Source organism: Ursus maritimus, unplaced genomic scaffold, assembly GCF_017311325.1.
Source record: "Ursus maritimus isolate PB19 unplaced genomic scaffold, ASM1731132v1 scaffold_19, whole genome shotgun sequence".
Classification (NCBI taxonomy): domain Eukaryota; kingdom Metazoa; phylum Chordata; class Mammalia; order Carnivora; family Ursidae; genus Ursus; species Ursus maritimus.
This window is the reverse complement of record NW_024424341.1, coordinates 38869139-38886976: the sequence shown is the minus strand read 5'-3', so window position 1 is coordinate 38886976 and position 17838 is coordinate 38869139. Positions and strand designations below refer to the sequence as shown.

At 38.2% G+C, this 17838-nt stretch overlaps 1 protein-coding gene across 9 annotated transcripts in view; it reads right to left on the bottom strand.

Moving 5' to 3' along the window:
- Positions 1–17838, bottom strand: part of ZNF507 (zinc finger protein 507) — a 42231-nt gene that overhangs the window by 8723 nt on the left and 15670 nt on the right. For all 9 annotated transcript variants that reach the window (XM_040633678.1, XM_040633679.1, XM_040633676.1 and 6 more), the window contains one exon: positions 68–202. In XM_040633678.1, the coding sequence (XP_040489612.1) occupies positions 68–202 (135 nt within the window). The remainder of the gene's footprint in view (positions 1–67; positions 203–17838) is intronic.

The following is a 17838-nucleotide window of genomic DNA, read 5'->3' as shown; positions in this document are numbered from 1 at the left end:
GTACGACTAGCAGGTGTAGCCCTCCCTTTAGTTTACGTACGACAAGGGCAGGGGGAGGATCAGGTACCTGCCACTCTGTGAAATGGCGTCATTGATAGCCTTGTTTACTTGTTCGTAGTTGTAATTCTGGTCACTTGCATGCTTCCACATGTGGGACTTCAAAGACGGAGGATGGCTGCACACGTACCCACACAGAGAGCATCTGAAAGACACGTGTGAGTCAGAACGATCCCATAACGTCATCTGAAGAATTACAGTGATTCTGTAACAAACTATGAAATTCCTTCTCTGGAAGCCTTATGAGACATCTCATTTCACTAAATCTAAGATGTTATTGATTATGAGACATATTGATTTCGGAGGCTAAAGTGTCCTAGAAGAGATAGCCTAGAATCAATAGAATTAAGTTTTTCTGTTATAAAAAATTTATTAGCATCATGACAAACATCCCAGATTACTTTGGCTATTGCAGTATTTGGAAAGATTTCTAATATAGTAGTATACAAAATCTTTGCTCTAAATTATTTAACCACACACAGAAAGAAAAATACACAAAATCAATACTCTATATCACTCTACTATTTAAGAAAGCAAAAAGGAGGGCGCCTCGTGGCTCAGTCTGCTAAGCATCTGTCTTCGGCTCAGGTCATGATCCCAGGGTCCTGGGATCGAGTTCCGCATCGGGCTCCCTGTTCAGCGGGGAGTCTGCTTCTCCCTCTGCCTCGATCCCTCCCCCCTGCTCGGGCTCTCTCTCGCGCTCTCTCAAATAAATAAAATCTTAAAAAGAAAAGAAGGCAAAAAGGAACTGAATAATTTTAACATGAACTTTGCTTATTTACAAATCCACAGAAAATGGAAGTAGTCCTGAAAAGCATCAACAATTTAGATTTCATAAATAAAACCATTAATTAATAATCTTTAAAAGGTTTCTATTCAAAATAACATTTGTTTCACATAACCGGTTACACTTGGTAAAATCTGAACTGTATGAAGTATTTTTTAAAAAATGTCAAGAAAAAATGAATAGACTTTCTGAATAGATTCTTTTAGCACTTTTAGGTTTATCCCCTTGCCTCTGCATCCAGTTCCCCTTAGTAACATCTCGAAACGGTGTGGAGTATCTGTTACAAATGGCGAACCAAAATGGATACAACATTATTAACCGCTGACTGTTGGGGTTACACAGTTCTGTGTGTTCTGACAATGCATTATGTCATGTATCCACCATGACAAATCATAAAGGGTAATTTCCCTGCCTGAAATATCCTCTGTGTTCTGTGTGTTCACCCCTCCCACCCCCTTAATCCCTGGCAATCACTGATTCTTTTACTGTCTGCACAATTTTGCCTTTTCCAGAATGTCACATCGTTGGGAGTCGTACAGTGTGTAGCCTTTTTGGACTGGTTTTATTTAGCCATATGCATTTAAAGTTCCTTCATGTCTTTTCATGGCCTGATAGCTCTCTTCTTATCACCAAATAATATTCCACTGTCCGACGTACCACAATTTGTTTATCCACTCGCCTACTGAAGGGGATCTTGGCTGCTTCTACATTTTGGCGATCATGAATAAAGTTGATGTAAACATCTATGTGCAGCTTTTTGGAAGGATAGGAATTTTCATCTTTTGGGTCAATACCCAGGAACACAACTGCTGGAGTGTACGGTAAAATTATGTTTACCTTTTTATGTTATCTTTATTTTTTAAGATTTTATTTTTAATTAATCTCTATACTCAACGTGGGGCTCGAACTCCCAACCCCGAGACCAAGAGTCGCGTGCTCTACCGAATGAACCAGCCGGATGCCCTGCAAAGGTACTCCGTAGAAGAAATTTTTGTTAACTACGTAAGTAGAAGCCTAACAAATCAGGCAACTTATCTGAACTCTTCACAACAATAGGAGACATGGTCACTAATAATGAAGTGCAAAGAAAATAAAAAGGCATAAGTAAATTTGACAATGAAACAGGCAAGGTCTAAACTCTCCCTCTAAGCCACCTTCAACTTTATGATGGATGCAGCAGTATTAGCTTTTATTACATGTCCTGACGCATCAAGTCCAAGGTGAGTGTAGGGCCTTTTACCTTAAAAAAAAACAAAAAACAAAACAAACAAACAAACAGGCCATTTAAAGGTAATAAATGGGCAATTCTTGGAAGAACCTCCATAAAGTCAAACATAAAAAAGATGTAAAATTTTCATTAATAAGCAGAAAAATGCATTATGCCCACAAGCCTGACAGAAATGAGAAGTCTGATAATGTCATTTTTGTACAATGTGAAGAAATGGAAATGCACAAATTGCAGGTATGTAAATACAAGCACCCTGAAGAGCAACTGTGTTAAGACCAAAGAGGCACACATCCGTGACCCTGTGTTCTAGTTCTAGGGGGCTACCCTAAAGATAGTCTTACATGTGTTCACAAGGGCACATATACAACAATCATCACTGTAGCCATGAACAGTTGGAAAAAAAAAAAAAAGGATGCAACTCACAGCCACTGTTTTCCCACAGGAAAATGGAAATAAAATGGTTTATTTTCATATAAAGGCACATTATACTCTGCCTAAAATGAAAGAACTAGATGTTTACTTATCACCATGAACCAATATTAATAATGATCAAAGAAAAGACAAAGTAATAATTTGTTTAGTATATCATTTAAAAAAATTGTGAAAATACCAAAACCCGTATATATTAATACACGTACACACATGCACACACACACACACACACACACACACACACACACACAAAGTCTTGAAAAAAAAAATGCCAGGAAATGATACATATTAGTATCAGGACAATGGGAAGGAAAGGAAGAAGTTTTAGCTGTCCCTGTTTTATTTCTTCAAAATGTGGTAAGATGTTTGAAAGGTTTAATTATTTAAAATATTTTAAAACTTTATCCCATCCTAAGACTTTATAGCTTGCATAATAATTTTATTATTGGCCACACACAGAAAATCAACCTTAAATCATTTTACTTTGCCCATTATATCCGGGATGCAGTACTTTTTTTTTTTTTTAAAGTAGGCTCCACACCCAGTGTGGAGCCCAATGAGGGTCTTGAACTTACGACGCTGAGATCAAGACCTGAGCCGAAATCAAGAGTCGGACGCTTAACCGATTGAGCCACCCAGGCGCCCCGTGAGATGCAGTACTTTTTTGACACATTTCAATGAATCTTTTCACTAACATGCAGAAAAGGGCTGGCAGTTGGTGATCACTCCTATCTCCATGCCATTAAGCTCAGTGTCCACAGCCAACTATACTCGTTAAATGGTGGGGTGAGTGTGCTCTGGGTATAGTCCCTGGCTCAAGTGTTTCTGGACTGGTCCCCTGAAAGGAGACACTGCCCTGCACCACTCCAGGTCCACACCGGGCAAGTGGGGGTGAAAGGGCCACGGCCAAGAGATGCCCACTCATTCCCACCCAGTACTTTCACCAAAAACAATGCCTTTACGCATGTCAAACACTTCCATGGTAATTTATAAGATACACACCTTTATATTTACATTAGAAAAGGGGGAAACATACATAAACTCTTGACTCTTCAGATTACTTGTCTCCTTATATATACTAAGACTCCTGCCCTGAAACCTCACTGGAAAATTCCGTACCCAGAGGAACCACAGAATGCTGCACATCAAAGGGTTCTCTGAATGAGAAATCAGTCTTATGCAATGAGAATTTCATACTTCGAGAAAAATGGGTCAAAAAACATCAGAAATTGCAAATTTACCCCATGGAACATCTCCAATGTTACTCAAACCTTTTAAAAATAAAGGTGGTGAATTATTCAGTTAAATAATTAATTTAAAAAAACTAACTTTAGAATAGTTTTACAAAAAAGTCGAGCTTCTCCTATTGTTAACATCTTTTACTGCTAAAGTATATCTATCATGAATAAGAAGCCGAAGTTGATATGTTATTATTAACTAAAGTTCATACTTTATTCAGATTTCCTTAGTTTTTTTCTTTTTCTATTCTAGAATCCTATCCAGGACACCTTGCTACATTTAATCATGATATATCCTTTGGATCTTCTAGACTTTAATGCTTTCTCAGACTTTCTTTGTTTTTAATGGCCATGACAGACTTGAGGAATACTAATATTGGTCAAGTATTTTGTACAATGTCCCTCAATTTGGGTATGTCTGATGTCTTTCTCATGTTTCGACCAGGGTAATGGGCTCCTGGGGGGAGGAAGACCAAGTGGTATAGTGCCATTCTCATCACATAATACGGTCATGACATGACTTAACACTGTTGATGCTGACCTTGAGATCAAGTTTCTCCACAGAAAAGTTATGCTTCCTTATCCCCTTTCCACGCGGCACACTTTGGAAGAAAATCACAACATCCAACCCACACTTCACTTACGGAGTGGGGATTATAGTCCACCTCCTGCCAGCAGAGTATCTATACAAATCATTGGGAATTTTGCACAGGAGCTTTCTCTATTCTCATCCATTTATTTATTCAATCATTAACGTCAGTATGGACTGCTGGATATTTTATACTCTGGGATATAATTCAATACTACATTATTTATTTTATTGCTGAAATCACTGAGGGCTCCCATGTCCTGTTGACCTACTCTCATTGTTTTGTTTGTTGAGCACTTCCCTTACTTTCTGGCACTGCAAGACGCTCCAGGCTTACTTATCTACCTACATAGATCAATCATTTCTCTACGCCATTTCTCTTGTTCCTTTTACTGGTATCAGAAACCAAGATTTAGGTGCTGAATGAACTTTCTTTTTTTTCTTTTCTTTTTCTCTTTTCTTCCCTCCCTTCCTTCTTTAAAGACTTATTTATTTTAGAGAAAGAGAGTGAGAGAGAGAGCTTGTGGGGGGAGGGGAGGGAGAGGGAGAATCCAAGCAGACTCCCCACTGAGTGTGGAGCCCAATGTGGGGCTTGATCTCACGACCCTGAGATTATGACCTGAGCCGAAATCAAGAGTTGGATGCTTAACAGACTCAGCCACTCGGTGCCCTGAACTGCTTTATTTCTATAAATAACTTATTTCCTGATTTCAAATTTTACTGTAGGAAATTAGAAATATACAAAAATATATAAAGAAAACAAAAATCACTTATAGCTTAACTTCTAATGTACCCAGTATTATCATTTTGAGGTGTGCTTCCCAATCTTAATATACATTTATTTATAAAACTAGGATCATGCAGGTTAACTATTTTGTTAATATTCCTCAATATAACTTAAATTTTCTACAATAAAATATTTATGGCTGCCCACAATTCCATCCCTGATGGAACTGGTGAAATTCCATCCACATTCCCTATCATGTTATGCAAAAAATATAATTCTAAAAACTGACATTTTGCCAGATGGCGGGGTAAAAGAACCACTTCACAATATGCCAAAGCATTCTGTCCTTGATAAGATCTACGCCTAGGACAAACTAACCAGAGCCTAACCTGCTGGAGTTTACTGAAGCATCACTGGCCTGAGGGAAGGCAAATGCCCACTCTAGCTGTCTTGTTCTGCAAAGGTGGCGGACTGGAAGCACACATGAAGTTCTGTCTGCAGGCACAGACTCACTAAAAAAACTGATACCTCATGTCACAGGACTACAGAACGCTTCCCCTTCCCCCACATATTACCCACTACTAAAGGTCTATTTACAGCACTGCCTTTTACCTAGCACATCATGCCTGGCTATCAAGAAAAAACTACAAGACATATTAAGAGGTAAAAACCAAAGTTTAGAGAGACACAGCAAGCATCAGAACAAGACTCATATGTGGTAGGATACTGATTGGAATTTTCAGACTGGTGATTTAAAACAACTATGATTAATATGCTGAGAGTGCTAATAAATACAATACAGTGTGTAATAACAGATGGGTAATGAAAGCAGAGAGATGAAAAGTCTAACCACCAAAAAAAAAATGCTAGAGATAAAAAAATATGTAACAAAAATGAAGATTGCCTTTAATGGGCTTATTAGTAAACTCGACATGACTGAGGAAAGAATTTCTGAGCTTAATGGTGTCTCAGTAACAATCTCCAAAACTGGAAAGAAAACAGAAGAGAGACTGGAAAAAACAAACAAAATATACAACCAAAGAAGGTGTAATATGCATGTACCGGGAATAGAGAAGAAAAGAGAAAGAACAGAAGATACGAAACAATAATAACTGAGAATTTCCCCAAATTAATGTCAGACACCAAACTGCAAGTCCAGGAAGCTCAGAGAACACCAAGCAGAATAAATAGCAGAAAAACTACATGTAGGCATATCATTTTTGAACTACAAAAAATAAAACAAAATCCTGAAAAGCCAGAGGGAAAAAATAATTTACCTATAAAAGAGTGAAGGTAAGAATTACATCTGACTTCTCAGACACCAGGCAAACAAGAGAATGGAGTGAAATATTTCAAGTATTGAGGGAAAAAACCACCTATAATTCTGTAGCCAGCACAAGTTTTCTTGAAAAGTAAATAAAGACTTTCTTACACAAACAAAAAAACTGAAGCACTTTGCTGCCAGTAGACCAGCAAGAAATTGTCTTTCCAAGAAATGTTAAAAGAAGTTCTTCAGAAAGAAGGAAAATAATATAGGCCAGAAACCTGAATGTACATAAGGAAAGAGAGCTTCAGAGAAGGCCTGAGGGAAAATTTTTAAAAAATCCTCATTTTTCTTATTCTTAATTGATCTAATAGCAGTTTGTTCAAAATAATAGCAACAATGTACCTGATTATATATGCTTATGTATGTGTACACACACACACACACACACACACACAACCTTATATATAAATGAAATTAATGACAGAAATGATACAAGGGAAGGGACAGAAGATTTAGGATTATTTTATTATAAGGTACTTGTACTACCCATGAAGTTGGTATAATGTTATTTGAATGTGGATCTGGATTAGTTGTGAATGTATATTCCAAAGTCTAGGGAAACCACTAATAAAGAGTAAAAAAAGAAATATAACTGATATGCTAAGAAAGGAAAGAAAATGACATCATATCACATCCTCAATCAAAAACACAAACAGCAGAAAAAGAGCAGAAGAAAAAAATAGGAACAAAGAACAAAGGCAACAATAGTAAATATGGTAGACAGAAATTCAATGATATCAACAATAATTCTGAACGTCAGTGGTCTAACAACACCAACAAAAAGAGATTGTTGCGAGCGTACTAAAAACAAGAATCAACCACGTTGTCTATAAGAAATCCATTTTAAATATAAATACAGATGAAAAGTAGATGGATGGAGATACATACACCACACTAACACTAATTAAAAGAAAGCAAGAGTAGCTATATTCGTTTTAGACAAGGCAGACTTCAGAGTAAAGAAAAGCGATCAAGTAAAAAGAGGGGCATCACATAATGATAAAGGGGTCAACTCTCCAAGACAGACGATCGTTAGCACGATGTGCCAAACAACAAAGGATAAAACTACGTGAGGCAAAAACTGACAGAACTGCAAGAAGGAACAGATGAGTCCACTATTGTGGTTGAAGACTGAAGCACCTCTCTATCATAAATAGATCCAGCAGACATAACTGAACTCAATACCACCATCAATCAGCTGGATATAACTGACACCTATAGATTAATTCACCCAACAACAGCAGAATACAAATTCTCAAACTCACGAATATGCACCAAAACAGATCTCATTTTTGGCCATAACACACCTGAACAAATTTAACAGAAGAGAAATCATGCAACGTCTGCTCTCAAACCACAATGGAATTAAGGCAGAATAACAAAGATACCTGGAGATTAAACAACACACTTATAAATAATGCAAAGGAGAAACGTGAAGAAAAATTTTATAGTATTTTGAACTAATGAAAAAGCAACTCACCAAAATGTGTGGAATGCGGCAAGCAGTGCTTGGAGGGAAACTGATAGCACTGAATGCATATATTAGAAAAAAAGAAAAATCTAAAATCAGTCATTTAAGTTTTCACCTTAGAGAACTAGAGCATATTAAATCCAAGTAAGTAGGAAAAAAACAATAAAATTAGAGCAGAAATCAATGAAACTGAAATCAGGAAATCAACTGAGAATACGACGAAACCAAAAGCTGGTTCTTTGAAAAGATCAAAAGTCAGTAAGTAACCAGTCTACTTAACAAGGAAAGAGAGGACAAAAGTGATTAATACCAGAAATGAAAGAGGGGATATCACCACAGATCTCATAGATATTAAAGGGTAATCAAGGAATAATATGAACAACTCTATGCTCATAAGTTTGGTAACCTAGGTGAAACAGACTTCTTCAAAGACAATCTGCCAAAACCCACACAAGAAAGAACAAGACAATTTGGAGATGCTGTAACTATTAAAGAAATTAAATTAATAATTGGGAGTGCCTGGCTGGCTCAGTTTGTACAGCATGCGATTCTTAATCTCAGGTTCAAGCTCCAGATTGGGCATGGAGCCTACTTAAAAAAATAATATAAAAAAAAAGGAAATTAAATCAATAATTTATTATTTATTATTTAATTTATTATTTATTTATTTATTATCTTCCAAAACAGAAAGCACTATGTCCAGATAGGTTCACTGGTGAATTCTATCAAATATTTAGAAAGAAATTATACCAATTCTCTATAATTTCTTTCAGAAGATAGAAGGAGAGGGAATACTTCTTAACTCATTCTATGAAGTTGGCATTACTCTAATAACCAGACAAAGACATTATAAGAAAAAACAAAACTATAGCCCAATACCTCTCATGACTATGGATGCAAAAATCCTCAACAAAATATTAGTAAACTGAATCCAAGAATGTATAAAAAAATTGTATACCACAACCAAGTGAGATTTATCCCAGGTATGCAAGCCTGGTTCAATATTCGAAAATCAATGTAATCTACTTCATTAACAGGTAAAGAAAAATGTGATCATATCAATAGATGCTGAAAAAGCATTTGACAAAATCCAACACTCATTCATGATAAAAGCTTCCAGCAAACTAGGAACTTCTTCAAATGGATAAAGAATATCTACAGTAAACATACAGCTAATGTCATACTTGATGAGGAACTGGAAGCTTTCCTGCTAAGTTTAGGAACAAGAGATGGATATCCCCTCTCACCACTCCTTTTCAACACTGTACTTGAAGCCCTAGCTAATGTAATATGGCAAGAAAAAGAAATAAAAGATAACAGATTGGGAAAGGAAAAAAAACCTGTCTTTGCAGATGACATTATGGTCTATGTAGAAAAGCCAAAAGAATGGACCAAAAAACTCCTGGAACTAATAAGCAATTATAGCAAGACTGCAGGATATATGGTTAATATACATAAAAGTCAATCACTTTTCTATATTCCTGTAATGAACAGGTGGTATTTGAAATTAAAAGCACAATACCATTTACATTAGCACTCCCAAAATGAAATACCTAATTTTAACAAAAGATATGTATAAATACTCTGAGGACAACTATAAAACTCTGATAAAGAAATCAAAGATCTAAGTAAATGGAGAGATATTCTACAGTCATGGATAGGAGGACTCAATATTATCAACATGTCAGTTCTTTCGAACTTGATCTATATATTCAATGTGATCCCAATAAAAATCCCAGCAAGTCATTCTGCTGTTACTGCCTCTCAAGTTTGTATGGTTAGGCAAAAGATCCAGAATAGCCGACAAATATTGAAGAACTGACACTATACAACTATGGAATCAGTTAAGAGATCAGTGGTCACTAGGAGTTTGGAGTGTGTTGTGCGTGTGTGTGTGTGGGGGGAGGGGAGAAGAACAGGTGGAGCACAGGGGACTTTTAGGGCTGTGAAACTACTCTGCATGATAATGTATTACTATAATGGTGGATACACGTCATTATAAATTTGTTCAAACACACAGAATGTACAGCGCCAAAAGTGAACTCTAATGTAAACTATGGACTTTGGATGATAATGATTTGTCAGTGCAGGGTCATCAGTTGTAATGAATATACCACTCTGGTGGAGAATGTTGATAATGGAAGAGGCTATAACTGTTTGGGACAGGGAGTATATGGGAAGTCTTTGTACTTCTGCTCAATATTACAGTGAACTTAAACGGCTCTAAAAATTAAAGACTATTAAAAAAGGTTGACAATCATATATTAAGAATTTTACGCACTTAAGGCTTTTGATACAAAAAGTCACTGAGAACATTGCCCATAAGCTCTAATATTTGCCCCAGTATATGTTTTTTCTTTTAGAATATACTTAAGAATAGAAATTAGGAAAAGAAATGAAATATCAATGTTCTTTTCAAGGACCACCAGGTCGAATGTTTAAACTCAGTGGAAAATAGCCAGTTTCTTTGTATTCAAATTAGCTTGTGCCTTCAAGTTCCAGAGGGTTTTTTGAAAAGTTGTTCAGTCTTTTTACAAAGTTAGAATCACACTAATACTGAAACTTAGCAAGGGCAACTGAAAAAAAAACTACATCCCAAATCTCAGTTACGGATATCAATGCAGATTATCCTGAATAAAATGCTGGCAAAGAGATTCTTACAGTTTATTAAAGGAGTAATATAGTGTGACCAAGGGAGGCTTATTCCAGGAATACAGAGAATTCAATATTAGGAAATTTATTATTATCATTCACCATTTGAAAAGATCAGAAGAGAAGTCATATTTTCACTGCTGTTGCTGAAACTTAATCTAAAGAAATTCAATAACCATTTAAACAAAATTTTTTACTATGGAAAAAAATTTTTTTTTTTTTTTGAGAGAGAGAGCGTGCGTGCTTGGAGGGGTGGAGAGTCGAGGGGGGAGAGAGAATCCCAAGCAGGCTCTACACCCAGCACAGAGCCCAATGCAGAGCTTGCAACCCTGAAATCACGAACTAAGCCTAAATCGACAGTTGGGTGCTTAACCGACTGAGCCAACCAGAAGCCCCTCAATATCTTTTAATATGAAGAAGTCCTTAAAAAACTTCTCTAAGAGAGGAAGAGAGAGAGAGAGAGAGAAAGAGCAGTGTATGGAATGACTAAGCCTTAATCCTAGGAGCATCGACCTCAGGTCAGTAGAAAGGTTATTCCGAAGGAACACTCACAATGGTAAATATTCACTGAAAGATCTGCTTGTGAAAAAAGTGGGGAAAAAATTGGTTAATTGGTAAATAAGGTTAAACACTGATTAAAATGATTTTCAACTGATTAGAGGAGAGGGATACTACAGGAGAACCTCAACTTCACAGTAACGTACAGGCAGCTTATACCTATTTCTACCTGCTTTTTAAGAATAGGTTTCCTTTAACTAAAGCACTATTCTCCCACTTTCCATTCCATCTGCATTCTCCCTATACAATCCCATGATGCAAACCAAATTCTCTGAGTTTATAAAAATGAGAGCGAACTATTATTATACCATCACTTTGTTTTATTCACTTTGCTTACTATACACTTATTTTCTGAAATTATGTTGTTTACTTATTGTCTATCTTCTTTCATGAAGGTACTGTTAACCTAAAAAAAAAAAAAAAATAAAGCTGCCAGTTACTTATAAGGAAAAAATGGGTTTATTCGGTAATAACACAGAATTGCAATCCAGGGCAAGCGAGCTTTGGCAAAACCTTCTGAACAAAGGATAGGGATGCCCTTTTACAGAGGAAAGCAGGAAGTTAGGAAGGCTGTTATAAACAAAAAATCCATTGGGGTAAATGGGGAGCTGGAAGCATACTGGCTTTTCATTGGCTGAGCTATGACCATCTCTCACTGCCTGTGCTGTTGGGGGCTGGGGGTGGAAGTGAGGTGGTAAGCCTTTCTTTCTCCTACTGAGATTGGAAAGTAGTATCCACCTGCAAGGTCCTTCTCTTCCTGCTGGGGTGGGCAACTGACCATGAGTGGTAGGGCATGAGAACTCCCCCTGCTGAACCTGCAACTCCACTCTAGTGAAGCTTCCCTTTATTAATCTTCATAGTATAAATGCCATGAGTCAGAAAATGAACAGGTGACCCTATACCAACCTGACCAAAATACATGTAGTACCTCGAAAAAGCATAAAAAAAATGTTTCGAAACAGGACTATCTATATCTAACAGTTCATTTCTAACCATGTTACCAGCAAACCATCAACATCCCTATTTCCAGTACGCTGGGAGAAGAGAAGAAAAAAACAAAGAAAAAAAATAAGAATAAAACCCAAAAAGTAAACCAAAACAAAACCCTACAGACACAAGAGGAGCAGCAGCACATTTACATGACATCACTTATCACAGTTTTGTTTTGGTTTACTAGTGGCCCTGCCTGATGCTCTGATGACAAACCCATCTGGTATTTCAATTATTCAAATCTATCAAGGCAAAGTATACGTGTGACCGGAGGAAACAAGTGAGCACCCTAACAGATCAATTGCTGGTGGAGCCTCTGAATAAGGCTGGTCCAAAGCTCTGGAATGCCAGAATGAACCCTATCTCCCTGTTAACCAATAAAGTCACAATCCATATCTGTATGAAAAATGAGATTTCTTCCCAGTGCAAGAAAGCGATTTTGGCAACCACAAGAAAGCTAACGGAGAAACCTGTGATACTGTGAGTTCTAAGAAGAAATATATATTTGGTCTTTGTCCCCATTCCTGGCACACAGTTCCAAAACCCTTAAAATTTCCTTAGTGAGGAGAGCAATCACCGCATCTTTTGTTATGTTAATGAGGTGACATCTGAACCCCTCCAGGTAACCTAAGGATGGGGGCTGGTTGCCAGAGGAACCAACCATAGGATTGGAGCGTTAGAACTTTCAGTCTCCCCTTGCTGGGGAGGAAAGGGGCTGGAGATTGAACCAATCCTGACTATGTAATGAAGTTTCCAGAAAAACCCAAAAGGATGCTCTGAGGGCTTCTGGGTTGGTGACCACACTAATGTGCTGGGAGAGTGGTGCCCAGAGAGGGCATGGAAGTTCTGCCACTCCGGGGCCTTTCCTGTGAACTCCTCATCTGGCTGCTCATCTGTATCCTTTATAATATCCTTCAAAATAAACTGGTAATTTACAAGTAAACTGGTTTCCTGAGTTTTGCGAGCTGGTCTAGCAAACCTCTGATTTATGGTCAGTTGGTTAGGGGCACAGGTGACAACGTGGAAGTGGGGACAGTCTTGTGGAACTGAGCCTCTAACCAGCGGGATCTGATGCTATCTCCAGGATTCAATTTGTAGGACCCCGCACCTAGTCACTGTCTGCTGAGAACTGAATTAACTGCTAGATGGTGTAGAAAAAACACACATCAGAAAACCCAATGTTTCTCACGATCTGGCTAAAAAACCAAAGACTGAATTTTTCTATAGGCTTTCTCCTATTGCTCAAGGGTCACTTACTCTAGTCCCATAACCCCAGGAAAATAAGAATGTGACCTTATTTCCCTGGCCTGGGATCATACTTGGACCTTACTCCAGGTCTGATTCAATCAGGAACAACTGCCTTGAGGGATTAGGTAGAAGAAAGAACCTGGATGTTCTATAAGATCTGAAGTGACCTGAGTAGGACTTGAATATGCATAAAAAGATTTCGATAAAAATTCTGCAGTAGGGTTTATCTTACCACATTTGTTTCCTGTTTTCACAGGAATAAATAACTGAGGTTCAGAGGAGTGGCCACTTTAAATTTTGTGAAGAACCCAAGAAGCCTTTACGCCACTGTGAAAAACAAACTCCTTTGGTTCATTCCTTTAAAATGAAACATATTGTTTTCCTTCAAATTAAACTATCTGCTATGTTTCCTTCATAGAAATCCAAGTTTTTCAAAGACTTGAGTGTTTCCCCAAGCCAAGAAAACTGACTGAGAAATTCAACATGCCTTCGGATTAAGAGAGAGACTGAAGAAGTCTGTAACTGGTGGAAGTGATGGTCTGTAACTTCCAAGGGTAGGTCATAAAAAGGTGATATGGTGCTTGCCTACTTGTAATCTAAGCATTCACTTTGGGGCACTAGCACAGCTGGGATGTCCTCATGGAGAACTCACGCGTGGGTTCCAGCTGAGCGCCCCGGGCGAGGTCCCAGCCAACAGCCAGTATCAACCATCAGACTGGTGAGGGAGCCTTCAGATGGAGTCTGAGCTAAGGCCCCAGACTTTATGGAACAGGGACAAGCCACTCCTACAGTGCCCTTCCTGCATCCCGCCACTGTTTTATATCACTAAACTGGGGGAAGAAAGATAGTTCGTGCCTGGGAGGCCCCAAAAAGAGGGTGTTGCAGAGGGGCTGGCACTGGCTTATTTCTTGGTCTGAGTAGTTAAACGGAGGAGTTTAATTTGTGACCCATCCATCACGCTGTACACTTACAATATGTGCAATTTTCAGGACATCTACTACCTTAAATTATAAAGTATTAAACATTTAGAAGAGAGAAAGACTTAAGAGTCTTATCAATTAAATGCAATGTTTGGACCTTGTTTAGCTCCTAATTTGAACAAACTAACTCTGAAAGTATATTTGAAACATTTAGGGAAATATTGGGTATTTTGGGCCTACTCTTAAAAAATTCAACATACCTATCTGGGCAGCTCTTCTTAAGAAAAAGCATAGTAACGCCACTGTACATTTATTTTCAAAACACAATAAACTTATAGAACCAGAGCCATTTCATAGATAAGAAAAACTGAGGTATACAGATAACTATCAGTCAACACTTACTGAGCACCTAATACATGCCAGGTAGTGTATTGAGTACTTTAGTCCACAGCCCATTCCTTCCTTCGTCATGTTGCCCCTCCTACCTCTTGCCATGCCATGGTGTAGTTTCAGAATATAAGGACCAAAACAAGTGTGTTTATTTTTTCATTTCCATTTTTAATTTTTTTTTTGGGGGGGAGGGCAGTGGGAGAGGGAGATTCTTAAGTAGGCTCCATGTCCAGGTGCAGAGCCTGACGTGGGGCTCGATCTCACAACCCTGAGATCATGACCCAAGCCGAAATCAAGAGTCAGATACTCAACGGACTGAGCCACCCAGGTGGCCCTGAAGTGTGTTTCTAAGGGAGAATGGTTCAATGCCACATAGTCAGGAAGCTTGGTACTTGAGGAAAATGTGTTGTCATCCCATCTTCCATCTCCAGCTGGTCAGTCACAAAAGTGATATTGGGGGATGTAATCCAGAGGGAATTCTAGAACTGCAATATTACACTAAACTGAGGATGATCTACTACTTAAAAATTCTGAATGCAGCCCTTTAACTGCAGGGTCAATGTTATAAACATGAGGTATGTGGTTTACAGAATGTTCCTTAATGAAGCACTGAAAAACAAGGTTTGCTGCATTTGGTAGGACTGGGGTGGGATGATGCCTTTTTCATCTTTCCCTGTTTTCACAGACGAATGGCAAATAGTTCTCTTCCTTCTGTGATGAGGACAGAGTTTCTGATATGACCTTACAAGTGCAGAAGCAGCAGAAGAAAACCAGCCCCTTCGACGCACCAGGAAATACGCTGTGTGTTTAACACATATGACCTCATTCAATCCTCACAAAGCTTTATGAGCCAGGCAGTATTCTCCCCAGTTTCATATGGGAAAGGAGGCTTAGCCTGGAATAATATCCACACGGTCACCCAGCTGGGCACAGGTGTGCGGCCAGGCCTGAGACTCTAAAGCATGAGTGCTACACAAGACACTGGGTTGCCTCAGAGTGACACCATTTCTACCTGGGTATAGCATTTCTCTCGTAAAAGAAATAAGCTATGCCTGTCTATCCAGAAATAGGACTCCTGTTGGTTTCTGAAGGGAGAGGTCAATAGCATTTTTGGGGGTGGAGGTGGGGGAGGTGATGTTACACAATGACTCAGTGAGAGAGCACGAGGACAGAAACTGGGCCCAATGAGTATCAGATGGCCACCATTTTATGTTACATATGGTATTTAATTTAGTCTTCATGCCTATCCTGTAAAGCAGGTGCCTTAATTATCGTCATTTTAGAAAAGATAAGACCAAGCACAGCAGGGTGAATTAGCTTCCCCAAGGTAATAAACGCCAGAAGTCGGAGAGCTCAGAGTCAATCTCAGGACTATCTGCCCCAGAACCAGGGCTCTTAACCAGTACAGGAAGCTGTACCGCCCAGATCACACAAATGTGTTCCGTGAAGGACTGGAATGGCAACATAAAAAATAAAGACACGAGCAAAGAATAGTTATACTGCAGAAAAGCTATTACATAACAGGCACATTAAAACACCAAGGCACCTGTTCTGCCCTTGTGCAAAGACTAGAAGTTGTCCAACCAGGCACTCTAACTCTGTAAGAAACTCACCACTGCTCTGGGTGAGCATGTTTCTTAACAAAAAGTAGGTAATCAGAAATATGTCGGGCATGGATTCTGAGAAAAGCAGTCCAAATTCTGACCAGTAAGTGTATTAGGCAGCAAAACTGAATGAAGCATATATGCAGTAAGCTAGAAAGACTATGGTGATTACTTACATTAAATTAGATCTCAAGAAGGCGATGCTAACTAGCTTAACTTAAGGCAAGTGGTATTGACAAGGAAGAGAAAGTCCTAGAAGCCTACCGGAACACAGGGTGTTAATTCATAATCCCGTGTGGATTTAAAGTATTTAGAGAAGGTTAAAAAAAGAGTCACAAGATTTGACAGTTTGAAAATAAGACTTATGAGAAAATGTTGGTTATAATTACAGGGAGGGGGACATACGACATTTCTTCTAAGACATAAGCACTCAGGCCAAACCCAGTGACAAAGAGTAGTGTGAATGAACTTGGAAAGTAACACACGGATGCTGCTCTGTTGTTAAGAGGAAGACAGTTCTCATAGTGTGTTGCCCACTGGTAGGAAGACCCTAGGACAATCACAACCAAACCTAGGAATCTGTGAATATTTTGAGAACGTAAGAAAACATAAACTCTAGGACACCAAAAACTATCAAAATTAATCTTTAAGCTGTAAGACTAATCTACTCAGGTAGATGTGAAACTCTCCTCTATAGACCCAGAATTTTTCATAAACTTACCATAATCACGTATTTGAGAGTTCACTTATTTATTATCTACAAACTTCATGATAGGGGCATACTATCCTTTTTATCATGACTACACTCTAAGAGCGTAGTACAGCTCCTGGAACATAGTATTTGCTCAATAAATACATCTCAATGAATCTGAATGAGAAGTCTAATTCTAGACCCAGAGAATGTTATTTTATTCTTGCCTGGATCACATGAATTTGGCATGGTATGTCATTACATTTAAAAATAAGGATACCCAAAATATAAAGGCAAAGCTTTCTCCTCTTACCAGATGAACTAGAGTTCCCTGTTCCCATCATGCTCTTTTAAATACTTCCTAGTGTAAATCATAAATGATACAGGCTAAATACCACCTATCACTCCTCATCTGTAGTTTCTGGCACAGAGTTATTGTTAATAACTGTTAATGGCCTTCATTGTACTCTGGGGAAAAATCTTTTTTAGGGAATCCTAGTTTTAAAAATGTTTGAAATAAAAATAGACACTGAGGCAGGGCCAAACACCTTCCATAGAGCTACGAGACTTTGCAAATGGATATACTGTCTGAAGAGTGAATATGAGTAAATAAGAGTGATTATAAATACGTTTGCAAACTAAACAAATGTTATATATTTAAAATCATACACATACAGACATAAACTACAGCGTTAAATAATGGCATTTTCAGGCATAGGCTGTCAGGTTTTCATTTAGCTACTAATACAGTGGGAAAGTTTCCCTACACTCACTGTGTCATACCTATATAAAGACTGGGGAGAGAAGTTAAAACGTGAAACAGGTTTTGATAAGCCGTTCAAAAAGTTCATGTCCTTGGCCTAGCATAACTAGTCATGGTGACTGTCCAGCTTTGAGTAGGAACCTGATGTTCCATTACGGGTGCAAGT